This window comes from Pteropus medius, unplaced genomic scaffold (assembly GCF_902729225.1).
Source record: "Pteropus medius unplaced genomic scaffold, Ma_sr-lr_union100, whole genome shotgun sequence".
NCBI lineage: Eukaryota > Metazoa > Chordata > Mammalia > Chiroptera > Pteropodidae > Pteropus > Pteropus medius.
In genome coordinates this window covers 1,761,636-1,775,195 of record NW_024342471.1, presented here as the reverse complement: position 1 = coordinate 1,775,195, position 13,560 = coordinate 1,761,636, and the positions used below count along the sequence as shown (strand labels likewise).

The 13,560-nt window shown below is 48.9% G+C and overlaps 1 protein-coding gene across 2 annotated transcripts; it reads right to left on the bottom strand.

Moving 5' to 3' along the window:
• Positions 1 to 1,308: 1,308 nt before the first annotated feature.
• On the bottom strand, positions 1,309 to 13,560 carry LRRN4 (leucine rich repeat neuronal 4). Of its 2 annotated transcripts, none has more exons than XM_039863746.1 (5): positions 13,201 to 13,560; positions 11,472 to 12,120; positions 10,139 to 10,343; positions 5,395 to 5,532; positions 1,309 to 3,878 (listed from the first exon to the last, which is right to left on the bottom strand). In XM_039863746.1, exons 2-5 carry the CDS (start codon positions 12,109 to 12,111, stop codon positions 2,645 to 2,647), a joined length of 2,217 nt encoding a protein of 738 aa, XP_039719680.1. In that variant the 5' UTR covers positions 12,112 to 12,120; positions 13,201 to 13,560; the 3' UTR covers positions 1,309 to 2,644. The 2 variants fall into 2 exon arrangements, with proteins under 2 accessions (XP_039719680.1, XP_039719681.1); XM_039863747.1 differs by having other exon boundaries at positions 13,212 to 13,355.

Below are 13,560 nucleotides of genomic sequence, written 5' to 3'. Positions count from 1 at the left end.
AAAGTTACCTTTGTCTTGGGCTGTTTGTATAGCATACTATGGTCCTCTATTGTGTAAGTTTTCGGATTCATAAAGTCAGTCCAGATACATCACTTGCACTTTTATTGTAAAAATAATTGGTTTGTCGTCATCTGACTTAAAAGCCCTTATTTTCACTACACTGACATGTTTGAGAATGTGAGATTCAGGGAAAAGGAAGAGGAAGACAAAAGCTTGTGCTGGTTGCTTTCTCTTATCAGTGGTTGCCTATTGCTGCCCGTTGTCCCAAGTTTTAACCCAAGATGTGGAGTCATACAGTGAGATTATCTAAACATAGCCTGTTGAGCTGTTAAAATAGAAAGCTGCAAGCAAAATTCATGCCTCTTGGCATCCTCAGATTAGTGTCCTGTTGCCTCCTGGTCCTGGCTTCCTTTTTCCAGACTAGTTGCTAAGCAACCCTTGTCTTGGAATACACTGAAACCTGCAGGCGGGGACACTTCCATTGAATCAAATGGAGGTTGGTGGGAGGGTAAAGAAGGGTGGCACGTAGCTGGTTTTTCCTTTTGGAACCTCTTGTGTAGTCATCCTGGGAGATGATGAGGCTGCAGGGAGAAGCCTGGACCATCCAAGAGGCACTCTGAGCACATATCAGCACTAGCAAAGTGTGAACACACAAAAATGGTGTTCAAAAAAAGAGAACTTGAAATAAGGTAGTTGTGGGAAAGATTAGGATTTTGTACTTCATTATGTTTATATGTAGCTTAGTGTCAATGCTATTGGTGTGACTTATGAGTTGGACTCATATTCTCTTTAGAAAAGGTTTTATCTGGCTCTGGTTAATATACTTTGACCACCTCAACACTTAGAAAAATAGTCTAAGTTTCCTTGGGTTTTTGGATCCTGCGTTGTAAAACATGTAAATTCTGAGTTTAACAAAACATTGGAATTATTAGGCATGTTTGAGTGTATATTCATGCATGCAAACTGAAAGCACAGCAGAAATTCATTTGGGTGCCCCTACATAACAGATAACAATCTTAGTAAGCTTAAAAGGCATTGGGATAATTACATGTCTGAAAACTATGCTAATTAGTCACGTTTTTGGATTTCGTTGTGCTTTTTTTTCCTTTGCAATTTTTAATCGGAAGCTGGTAGACAACATTTTAAATAGCTCAGTCCTTAGAGTTTGGGGAGGCTTTTTCAAAACTTTTCAAAACTTTTTCAAAACAATATATAGTGGTTCAGTCATTCAGGTCAAACTTGAATAGGCTGTTTCTGCGGCAGGGTTTTGTGCTTGTATCGCTTTTTGGAAACAAAAATACATGAGACTCAAACTTGATTTTTTTTACTGTAGAAATAAATGCTGTTGTGGGTTTGCGTCTCCCAAAAAGATATGTTCAAGACTGACACAGTGTTACATGTCACATATCTTAAAGCTGGAGGAAAAGAATAGAAAAGGGAAAAAAATTCACGCAGAATGTCATGAGACAACAGAAGCAGAGGTTGGAGTGATACATCTGCAAGCCAAGGAACACCAAGGATTGCCGGCGACCACCAGAAGCCGGGAGGGGCATGGAACGATTCTCGTCTCCAGAGGGAACCAACCCTGCTAATACCTTGATTGTGGGTTTCTGGCCTGAACTGTAAGAGAATAATTTTCTGTTATTTCATTGCCAGTTTGTGGTAATTTGTTATGGTAGCCACAGGAAACTAATATAAATGCTAATGTAGAAAATTAGCAATATGACCCCATTATAGTTTGATAAAATCACCTTTTCTCCTAAATTTGTATAAAAGTGAAAAAATGTGGTAAGGCGTATCCAACACTCAGATACAAATCATAAAGGCATTGTTTAATGCAATTGGGAGCAGAAAAATGCCTTAGTCTCTAGTCAGAGCCTTGAGGTTCTCTTTCACTCATTTCTTCTAAGAAAAATTTCCTAAAAGTGAGCTCATTATGCTTCCTTAAAAAAGAATTCACAGTTCCTTTATCCATTTAGGTGAAATTCAGTAAACACTTTAAGAAGGACAGCTTTTTCCTGTGTTTCACAAATGTACCCAGAGGACTGTGTTTTTAACTAAAAGCTAGAGAAGCACATTTTTTGCCATATCCTAGAATGCAACTAAGAAACCCAGAAGTCCTCAGGAAACAACCATTTCTCTTCTCCCTTACCCCCACTTCTCAGATTAAGAATCCACTGGAGTGATTCCTTGAATAACACGTGCGTTGCCTATGAGCTTGACCATGAGTGAACTTCCCTAAAATGACTTGAGGATGTTCCTTCCAGTCTAGTATAAGAGGCTGGATTGCGGAATTTGTTTTATCTCTTCCACACACAATACTAGTCTACTGAACACTGGGGCCGATTGCTACAAAAACAAACACAACCAAATAAAACACACAAGAATGCCCCATTCAGTAGAAGTTGTCTGGTGTAGACCACCACATTTTTGGAAACAGGCAGTGAAGTAGAAGGAAGGGAAGTTCCTTGGACTGAGAAACTAGCTTGGCAAATTCCGCGCGTGTGGGAGGAGTGCCAGCTTCACAAGAATTACAGATGTTCAGAGCTGATAGGAGAGGGCATTGTTTGACTCTGTATCTTCTTTTCTGCACACAGGCAATTGGTTCCTCAGCTCGAGTTCGACTGGTGGAGGGAACGCTGGGCTAACTGAAGGTCTGGAGCTTCAGCGAGTTGTCAAAGGCTGGATTCTTGTAAGCCACCAGGTGCGTGTCATAGTGCTGCCTGCGTGTTGCCCGGCCCCGTCTGCAGAGACACGCGGACAGCAGCAGGGTGCTGACGAGCAACAGGCCACTGGCCGCGCACAGCCCCGCGAAGACGAGCACGAAGCTGGGCTTGGTGGTGAAGGCAGCGCACGGCCCCCACGGGCCAGAGGCCTGCGGCTGGCTCAGGCCGGCTCTGTTGGCCGCTAGGACACACACACGGTAAGTGGTGCCCGGTGAGAGCCCATACAGGGGGTGCTGCCGGGCAGTGGCATAGATATCCCTCACCACCGACTGGTTCCCCGGCCAGCCCTCCAGAGAATACTGGATCTGGTAGCTGCGCACCACCGAGTTGGGGGCGCACCAGCGGACAAGTGCGGACGTGTCGGTGGTCTCAGACACCCCCTGCAGCTTGGGAGGGTCTGGGATGGTGTCATCATGGCTGAGGCCTGGACACCGGCACCGCAGGCGCCTCTGCAGCTCTGCACATGGGGTCTGGAGGTGCTTACAGGGGTGGTAGTCACAGGGGACATCCTCTGGAGGGGCTCCCACCTTTTCCTTCTTCCCCTCCTCCTCCTCCTCACTGGAGTCGTCCAACAGCAAGATTGGAATCCCACCTTCGGAAGGACTCGGGTGGAGAGCCTGTGGGGTGGCCCGTGTCCTCCAGGCGGGCTTGGGCGTCCTCACCGGGTTTGGGGAGGCAGGGACGAGACTGGGGTGTTTGCTGGCCCATGGGGTGGAGACAGCTGAGACATTAGGGTCAAGGACAAGCCAGGTAGCATGTTCTCTGTGCTCTGTCCCAGCTGTGCTTGTGGCCCTGGGCGGATTGCCAGAGTTGCTGGAACCTCCCGTAGAGATGGTAATGGAGGTGGTGGCCCCCTCTCCAACAAGGCTGTGCGGCCATGCAGCTTGTGTGTGGGGCCCCACAGGGTGGGAGGGGTCCTTTGTGACACTCCGTTGGCCTCTTGCAGCTTGAGGGGAGGGGGCTGTGCCCCGCAGGGTGGAGGGACCCTGTGTAGATGGTGCATGGGTGGAATGGACAGAGGAGGGTGGATTGGAATCTAGGAGGGTAGTGCTTTGGTCAGAATGGCACACACTGGGCAGCTGGGAGAGCTGAAGAGGGGCTGAGAAGGCACCGTGGGATCCTGCAGCTGGTGCGCACGCGGTGTCTGCTGCCCTAGAGGGGAGGCCAACCAGTTAGAAGGTGTTTGGCATCAGGGTTGCTCCTGTGCTGGGCTTTGTGTCCTCAGTGCAGACTATACTCTGCCAAAACCTTGTCAACGCATCTTCCAGGTACCACATGCCAGGTACACATTAGACACGTACTACCTCTCTGCCCTTCTGGGCAACCTATGGAGGAGGCACCTATCATCACTCCCATTGTGCAAGAGGAAACGGAAGTGCAGAAAGAACTAACTGCCTATATAGTATGGCCAGCAAATGGGGGAAGGACTGTGAAAGGCAGGCCTAGATTCTCTAAGTACAGTGGGCCATTCTGTTCTCACCTACCTGCTCCCTGGCCATGAGTACTAATAACAACACATACGAGCTAACATTTTCTGAGTACTTGCCACTTGCTAGGGACGATTGTTAGCACTTTACTGTATCGGCTAATTTAATTTAATGAAGTAGGTACTATTATCCCCATTTTACAGATGAGGAGGTAGAGGCCCAGAGAGGTTAAGTAATGCAGCCAAAGTGAACAGTAATAAGTGGTGTAAAGAGCATGCACTCTGAACCTTATCATTAATACAAAGTGAGACCCTTCACTGCAAAGGGCCTGGGTGTTTGACTTCGGAGATAATGTGAAGGGGCGAGTGGGGCAGACTGATCTTTGCTTGATATTCAGGCTTGGGTGGGAGGTAAGAAAAGAACCCCCGCTGGAAGGGGGGTTGTTTTCCAAAGTGAGCTGCAAAGAGGACAGGTTAGCATTGGAGCTGGGTTGAGGGCGCTCAAGACCAGAGATGTCCCCAGCCCCATCCTTTCCTAGTGGCTAGCCTGGGCATGTCTCCCCACTGCAAAACTAGCTCTTCCAGCCAAGAGCCAATGAGAAGTCTTCATAGGACTCCTGTCCCACGAGAGCTTTGTAAGCTCACTGGCCTTGAACTGAATGACACAGGAGGCCAGGTTCTGTTTTGGGGACCTAAGAGGGCCCACTGGTTAAGAGCGCAGTTTTGGAGGAAGATGGATTCTGCCTTCTCCACCCAGCAGCTGCATGAATCTAAGCAAGTATCTCCCCCTCTTTGGGTCCCAATCCACTCGTCTGTAAAATGGGGCACTGCTAACATTGCTTGACATTGACAAGCCAACTGTTCACAGAGTGCATTTCTTTTTCCTACTGGGCACAGAGCCGGACTACATTTCCCAGCGTCCCTTGCAGTTAAGCTTGGTTTGCTGACTGATGTTCCATCAGTGGGATGTGAGTGGAAGTGATGAGCACCACCTCTTGGCCTGGCTCATTAAAATGTCCTATGTCTACTCCTCCCTGTTGCCCACACCTCTGGCTGGCTGGAAGGGAGGCAAAATCTCCATCACCTGGAGATTCCTGAGTATGACAACATGGGGGACAGCTGCTCTGCCCAACACTGCCAACCATCCCAGCATGGATACGTGAGCAAGGCATGAGCTGCAAGAACTTCAGCTCTGGGGGGCTGACCCTCACCCCTCGGTCGCCTGTTTTGTTAATGTGTTACCTGCTCAGGACAGTTCTCTTTGCATCCATGAGGAGCCAGGACAACTCACAGCTGCAAGTGAGGGGGTTGCCAAACAAATTGATGGATAGGACCTGGGAAGAGTGGAGGGTCCAAGGAGGGAAGGAACTCAAGTTGCAGCTGAAATACACAGAAAAGCAGTTAAGTCAGGCTTTTACAATCAGGTCAGAACTATTCCCAGAGAGTCATGGTGGTGTCATGGGGAAACCATTCTGTTAGGGGTTAGATATTACTTTGGGCAAAAATCTTAATGACCTTGGACTTCCTTTTTTGTCATCTGTAAAGTGGAGACACCAACCCAGTCAATATCACCCATTATATGGATGATATAGATGATATTATGTGGATGATATATGGATGAAATGGAGACAATTCCCCGCCCACTGGTTATATTAAAAAGAGTCTGTGATGAAGAAAGTGTTTATAAATGTATATCTCTACACAAAAGTAAGATATTGTTATTATAGACTAGTCGCAAAGAATGGCAGGAATTCTTAATGAGAATCTTGGATGTGTACTCTTGCAGTTGGACTGTAGCTGACGGCCCGCCACACCTGTCCATTGGAAGATACCTCGCTGAAGAGTATCCATTAACTCTTGCTAAGTAGAGAATTTTCCCCAAACTTAGTAGATTAAAACAATAAATGTTTATTCATTCTCCTGATTCTGTGGGTTGGTTCGGTGGTTCTTGTGATCTGGGCCACCTCAGCTGAGGCCAGAAAATTTAGGATGGCCTCACATATATGGAGCCTTAACTGGGTTTGCTGGGGCCTCTCTCCCTGTGTCTCTCATCTCCCAGGAGGCAAAGGAGAACCTGGCTCACGTCCTAGTGCATGTCCCCCTTTAGGGGTACTCTGAGTCTGAACTGACACAGCCCTAGCATGAAAGAAGTTTCCATTTGTTCTTCCAAATAGTCTTTTATCTTCTTTGCAGAAATATTGCAAGGGCTTCTCCCTCCTGTGTGCAGTGTTGTTGGAGGGAACTGTGGAGGGCTTTGAGCATGCTGAGTTGGCAGAGCAGCCAGGAAGGCTCCTATCTCCTCTCCAGAGGGTGCACCCAAATGTCACCCACTCTTTATCACAGATAGCCTCTCAGGGGAGGAAACTGAGTGAGCTGAGGAATGCCAGGATTAGGCCAGGCTGAGGGGGCAGAGAGAGAATCCAGCAGGGAAGGTAGAATTTAACAAGCTACAGAGGCTCTCATTGAGAGCATCCAGAAAGGAAGAGGCTCCCTCCTCCCAGCTGGATCAGTGGCGGTGCGGTATGGGGCCCAGGATAAGCCAGCCAAGAAATGAAACCTTCTTCAAGCCATGAAAAGCACTGAAAGGGTTTCATTTGGCAGGAGGCTTATAATTTAGACAGATCTCCAGGCTGAATGTAGTGATTGGATTTAAGGGTCCTTAACCTGAGGTCCACAGAGACAGGTCCGTGAACATGGATGGAGGATACTATATTTCACTGTTAAAATTTACCATTTGCTTTAACAATGAATGAAGGCAACAAACCATGGGCGAATATCCAATAGAAATCATAGATATTTCCATATCACTTTTCAGTAGTTTCTTGTCATTTATAATCATCAAAATTATCGAAGTTATTAAACCCGCTGCTGGATTTTGTCATTTAAGGTATTAAATAAAAAAGCACTCTACATACATGTATATTCCTAAAACACCATTTAGAAATATTTTTATAACTATAATTGGTTTCTTTGCAAGCTTATGTACTTTATTTTATGCATCTAAGAACATTCTTGAGAAAGGTCCATAGGCTGTACCAGACTGCCAAAGAAGTCCATGGCACAGAAGCGTTTAAGATCCCCTACACTAAAGGGTGGGGCCCTGAAGGCAAAGTCCCTGATTATAAGGCCCTTGGTAAGTGGGGTAGGAAATGATGAGAACTTGACCTAAAGCTGCCCTAAAGGGTAGCTGGGAAGGGGCTGTTGAGACCAGGCTGGATCTGGTGACAGGAAAGCCAAACTTAAGAGCCATTTACACCAGCAGTGGCTCTTGAACATGCTCTCCTCTGGCTCCACTGAGAATGAATGTCACCAACACCCAATCCTAGGGTTATTCCCCTGTCCTCAGATGACTAGGCCTCTCAAAGGCATTCAGTTCTGCCAACCACTCCCTTCTCAGGGAGTGGTTGGCAGAACTGAACTCTTTTCTGTCCAGGGCATCACACCCTCCCAGTTTTTCTCTCCTCACCGGTGGTACTTTCTTTTCCTGGTTCTTCCTCTTCCTGATCTTAAAAGTTTGGGTTCTTTAAGACTCAGTCCTGGGCCCTCTTCTATCTAAATCTCTGATCTTACTAACTTCTGTGGCTTCAAATTTAATCTTTATACTCCCAGATTTATATCTCTGGCTCCGACTACTCTTTTGAGCTTCAGACTCATGCAGTATTTAAGGTTATCAGATGTGGAACCAAATTGCCTGGGCTCAAGTCCTGACTCCACTGCTTACTAGCTGTGTGAATTGGTGCAAGTTACTTAATACCTCTTTGGCTCAGTTTCCTCATCTGTGAAATGGGGATAGTGACTATATTCTCTCCCTTTGAATTCTTGAGAGAGGAAATGATTTGATATGTGTCTTAAAAATTCCTGGCACAGAACAAAAGGTTCGGATGATGATGATGATGATGATGATGATTTCTGGGCATTTACACTGGACGTCTCATAGGTCTTCCAACATCCAGACAGTTAGATACATGGGCCTGGAGCTTATCAAAAGGCTTGAGCTGGAGATACTTAACTGAGTGTCCACAGCACAGAGATGGCAAAGGAGGCAACAGATATGGCAGTGGAGACAGTGCTGGGGTCAGCATGTAGAGTGAGAAATGACATGCAAAAAAGTTGGAAATGTAAATAGCCAAGGACCTTCAGAAGCATCTGCAGGAAGGCTGGAGAAGCACCAAGGCAGCATTCCGAGAACAAGGAGACAGTAAGTGTTGATAGGGAGGAAAGAATCAACAAGAGGCTCAATGGACAGAGACGCATCCACTGGATTTAGCAGTTGAAATACCACTGGTTCCATTCAATCACGGAGCTGAAGTGGGTGGTCAGATTGCAGTGAATTGAGAAGCGCAGGGATGAGAGGAGGTGGCCATCACTTCTGAACCAGCTATGCCTGCTTATGTTGGGGTCTGGGTTGTCTTTCTCCTCCGGCATTCACCTGGTGAGTTTGAACTCACCTTTAAAGGAATGGATCCATTATGTTCTTCTACGATCCGATGGAGCTGATCATTAGCCCTACTTGTTTTATAACACAATATGTGGTGTGTGCCTCTGACACTGATCATAATGTATTGTAACAATTGGCAGATGTCTGCTGCCTACACTGAACTGTGAGGTTCCTGAAAGCAGGGGCTGTGCTGTCATCATCACTGCCACCATCATCACCAAAACCATCATCACCATCAACAACATTATTGCTACCAATACCTCCATCCACCACTATCGCCAGCAGCATCATCACTGTATGTTTCTTCCAACAATTCTGGGCTGAGCACTTCCAGGTATCTCTAGCCCAGGCCTTGTGATAAGCTCCAGGCTCATGTATCCAATTGCCTGCTGGATACTAAAAGACCTATGAGACATCTAGTGCAAATTCCCATTAATAATAATAATCTGAAACTCTTGTTCTATGCCAGGCATATCAAAGCATTTCCTCTCTCAACAATTCAAAGGGAGAGAATTTGGCCATTATCCCCATTTCACAGATGAGGAAATTGAGTCATAGAGGCATTAAATAACTTGCCCCTTGAGCCGAGGCAGTTTGGCTCCACATCTGGTGCCTTCTACACAATGCTGCATCAGTCTAAAGCTCAAAAGAGGAACCTGAGCCAGAGATGATTTCATTCTCATCAATGTTATCACCGCCACCATCATCATCACCATTACCATCACTATCATCAATTCACCACACTATCAACATCATCACCATCACCATTACCACCACGACTGTCATCGTTACCATCTCCTTCACCACAAACCACCTCATCTTCATTAATGCTATAGAGCATACACCATGTGCCAGGCACTGTACTAAGTGCTCTGCATGTTCTGATTCCCTATTCCTCATAAAAAGCCCCAAAGTGAAGTACTGTGATTAGGGCGGGAACCAGCAGAGTAAACAAAGTGGCTACATTGAGAGTGATGGTGGGGCAAAGGTGCCTCCTTCCCAGGACCCAGATGTGGGTGCTTAGGAAAGGAGACAGCCTGGGGTCATCTTCAAAGGGATGCTGAAGGGTGGATATAGTGACACTTTGGACATCACTGGGCCATAGGGCACCAACCCTGGGTCCCCACTGCAAGTAGGACTTTCCTACCCTCTCACCTTTCCTCCCTAGACCCACTCAAACCCGGAAGGGGCTTTCTTCCCACAGGGGAAAGCAGGTGGATGGAGAAATAGAGAATGCGATGCCCTCACCCCCTCTTCCCAAGGTTTCTCACCTGGGGCTTAAGGGAAACCTTACATGCATGAGAGTTTGGAGATTCAATATTGCCCTGAACGAGACTGAGTTGCATGGTTTGTAGGCTGGACAGACTAGCTGGAATCTGCCTAAGATATCACTGCTGATATCTTAGGATGAGGAAGAACAAAAGCCCAAAAAGGATTTAAAGGAGCCATAGGAGGAAAATTAAGGTCTAGTGTGTTCTATAAAATAGTTACACCTATTCAACATAGTGTAATGGACAAAATTCGGCCATGTGACTTGGAAACACTTACTTCTGGAGCAGAAGGAGCTGTAGGCGGGGAGTGTCTCGAAAGATGTTTGTCTGGACAGAGGTAAGTGCTGGCGAATCTTGACAATCTAGCTGTTGCAGGTCAGGGGTCATCTTGAAAATGTCTCCCTCCAGGCTCCTCAGCCTGGGCATCTTCCTCAGGTGGAGGGATGAGAGCTTCGACAGGTCTTTGATCCACCCCGTCTGAACTGAAACACAAGAGAAACTTCCTACTACCCAGGAAGGCATAAACCCGGGAGGCTGGCACAACCTTAAGGAAACACCGAGAGTGACAAAGTGAGTTTCGAAGGTCACCGCTGAGCAAGGGCATAGTGGCAGCTTTGGGAATCTCAGAAGCCTGGGCCGTTTCAGCCAGAAGGGCCCTCAGAGATGACGGGTCCTTCCTTCCTTTCGACCTGAGGCAGCTGAGGCCAGAGAGGTGAATGATTGGCCCAAGGTCACACAGCTGGGAAAAGACAGAGCCAGGACTCGAACCAAGGGCACTGTCTCCAAGTCTGCTGCTGGCCCACCCTCTCCACACAGAGACACCCCAAACTTCATACAGATGTATCCACACTTCACTCCGATGGTTGCCATGAGTGGGGAAATTTTTGAGGAAGGTGAGGAAGAAGAAGAGGAGAGGCCCAGAAACCTAACTCTGTGGCTCTCCTGACACGTGGGGAAGTTTCCCTTCCTCTGGGTTTCTAGTTTTCGCTCTTTTCTTTCTTTGTCTATGGTGGAACAGGTGATCATAGATACATGAAGTGTTTTTTTAAAAAATAATAAAACCGACCTGTGAACCAGAGTCAGAATACACTAAGTACAAGAGAACTGGTATTCTCACCTTCCTCCTGTGTCTTTTTTGAAGGAGTCAACATTTACAGACACAATTTTAGTCAACCAAGTAGAAAAGCCAACGAATTCACCCTTAGAACATCGGTTGCTTCACATGAACTGCGTGTTCAGTGCTGAGCCCCAAACATCCCCTTCTCCATCCTAGGAGCATTTACCAGCTGTGCCAGTAGAACTACGTGGCTAAAAAGTTTGGGCTCTAGACCCAGAAAGCTTGGGTTTGGATTTGGAGGCTCCACTTAATAAGCTGTGAGACTTCGAGCCAGTCATTCGCCTTCCTGTTCCCACCTCTTGGAACTCAGGGAGTTAACGTCTGTATGGAGCTTTGAACAGGGACCACTTGGTTCGGGAAATGTAGCTGGGGTTATCTATGAGCGGCACTGTGAGCTAGGATCTAGGTCACCACCCCTGGAGATAGTTACAGCCCGACCACGGGGAGCGCATCCCCCAGCATGCCTCTGAAAACCCGGAGCCTCAGGACTCACTCTGCGTGAGGATCGTGCTGCTGAGGTCCAGGACCTCGAGCGTGGCCAGGGGCGCGAAGGCGGCGTCGGCGATGTCCCCCTGGGTGCCGTGGCCCAGCGCGGTGCTGGAGAGGTTGAGCAGGCGCAGCGCTGGGAAGCAAGTGAAGGCCTTGGGCGGCAGCGTCTGCAGAGGGTTCCCCGCGAGCTCCAGCGCATGGAGGCTGCCCAGAGAGGGCCCGGCGCACAGAGGCAGGGAGGTTAGCTGGTTGTAGCTGAGGTCCAGCGTGTGTAGCCCCGCCGGCCCGCCTGGGCCCCAGCGCAGCGCGGCGATACGGTTGTGGCGCAGCGTCAGCACCTGCAGCTGCGGCAGGTGGCCGAGCTCCCGCGCGCTCAGGGCGCGCAGCAGGTTGTGGCTGCCGTCCAGGCTGCGCAGCGTGCGGGGCAGGCAGTCAGGTAGGCGCTCTAGGCTACGATTCACCAGCGTCAAGGTCGTGTTCTCCGCTGCGAAGAGACCCTCGCAGGATGTGCCCGTGGTGTTGCTGGCCTCGCTCCCCCAGGGACCCTGCTGAGTGATCCGGAAAAGGGGGACCCTCTCCTGCAGAAGCCCTGCCCTGCTGGTGCGCAGCGCCATTGGCGGCAGCAGCAGCAGGGCCCACCACATGGCGCGTGGCTGGGGAGAGAACAACGTGACAGCCCATTAAATCCAGCGGAAACCACGGAAGGCAGGGCAAATGTCCCCCCTACCCCCAGGCTCTGAGGGGAAGCACGAGCCTTAGATGCTCCCTGGGAGGCAGTGGACGTTCCCAGCGTTACTGGGTGTGCAGTGACTTTGCCCCTACCTGCTTTTCCCCATCCCCTCCACAAATAGGCCGTGGCACTTCCTGCCCTTCCTTCTCCCAGTGATGCCTTTCCCTCTAATTCTGTCTCATTATGTGGGTGCTAATCCACAGGGGACCTTTTGCAGAAGGCCTCCCTCATCTGTCCTGTCTGGGCTTGAACCTCCCCGTAACCCTCTTCAGTTACTTGTCCTGATGCCACGAACTTCCCCAGGGACGGGAACATGTCCTTTATTCCTGTAAACTCTCCCCAGGTGTGCAACGAATGACTTCAGCCAGGGAAAAAGTTCTGCTGGACTATAAAGATGGGACTAGAGGAAGATTGTGTCAATCTCGAGGAAATTCAGTTGCCCCAATTTTCCCCCCTACAACTGACGAGTTGCAGATGAGTCGTGGTTTGCATGTGACATGGTTTGCAGGTCACATTTTAAAATAAGATCTTGAGTTTCTTTCTTGGGAGGGCACAACTCAGAGTTGCTTTCAGGGAAGAAAGGAGCCCTCAAACAGCTGTGAGGCTTGGGAACCTGGAGTCATATTTTCTGGTCCCAACAAAAGCCATGGCTCCTGAGGTCAGCTGTGCCCAGGAGGGACGGCTGAGGGCTACTAGGCGTGGAGTTTCTGGAGTATCCAGGGTTGTACAGGGCAGCTGAGAGATCAGGTGGGGGTGGATCAGGCAGCCATGGGCTGGTCTGGGGGCTGCAGAGCTACTTCTAGCAGGCCCTGGCCGTGAGGTCACCCCTTGATACTCCTCCGTTTCTGTAGGTGTGTACTCCTGTCCCAGCTATCTCTGCCGACCACTAGGTCTCTGGGCAACCACCCCGGCCTCCCTCTTGCTGCTCAGGGGTTAAGGCAGCGAGAAAGATCCTGGAAACTAAGGCAAGGAAGCCATGTGTCCAGCAGTATGTCATACTCACCGGAAGCTGACCTTTTAGAATCTGGGACCTCTGGATGCCCCTTTGCAGTCTTCAGTCTTGTCTTATAGATTCCAGGAGCCAGTGATTTAGACAGCAGCTCAACTCTGAATTCCAGAGAGGCCTGTCTCCCAGATGCCCCTGCCCTCTGGCCCCACCCACTGAGGCGGCCTGAGATACCCCGGTTCCTGCAGCCCCTCCTTTCTCACACTGTGGTCTTTAGCAACACCTTCATTTGCTTGTCTCCTCCTCTCACTCTGGGCTTGAGCCTGTCCCTTTGCATGCCCAGCACCTCCTCCTAGCCCTTCCCCATCTTCACTTCACCTTACTCCTCCTTTCCAGGCTGAGAAATGAGGGAGTCAG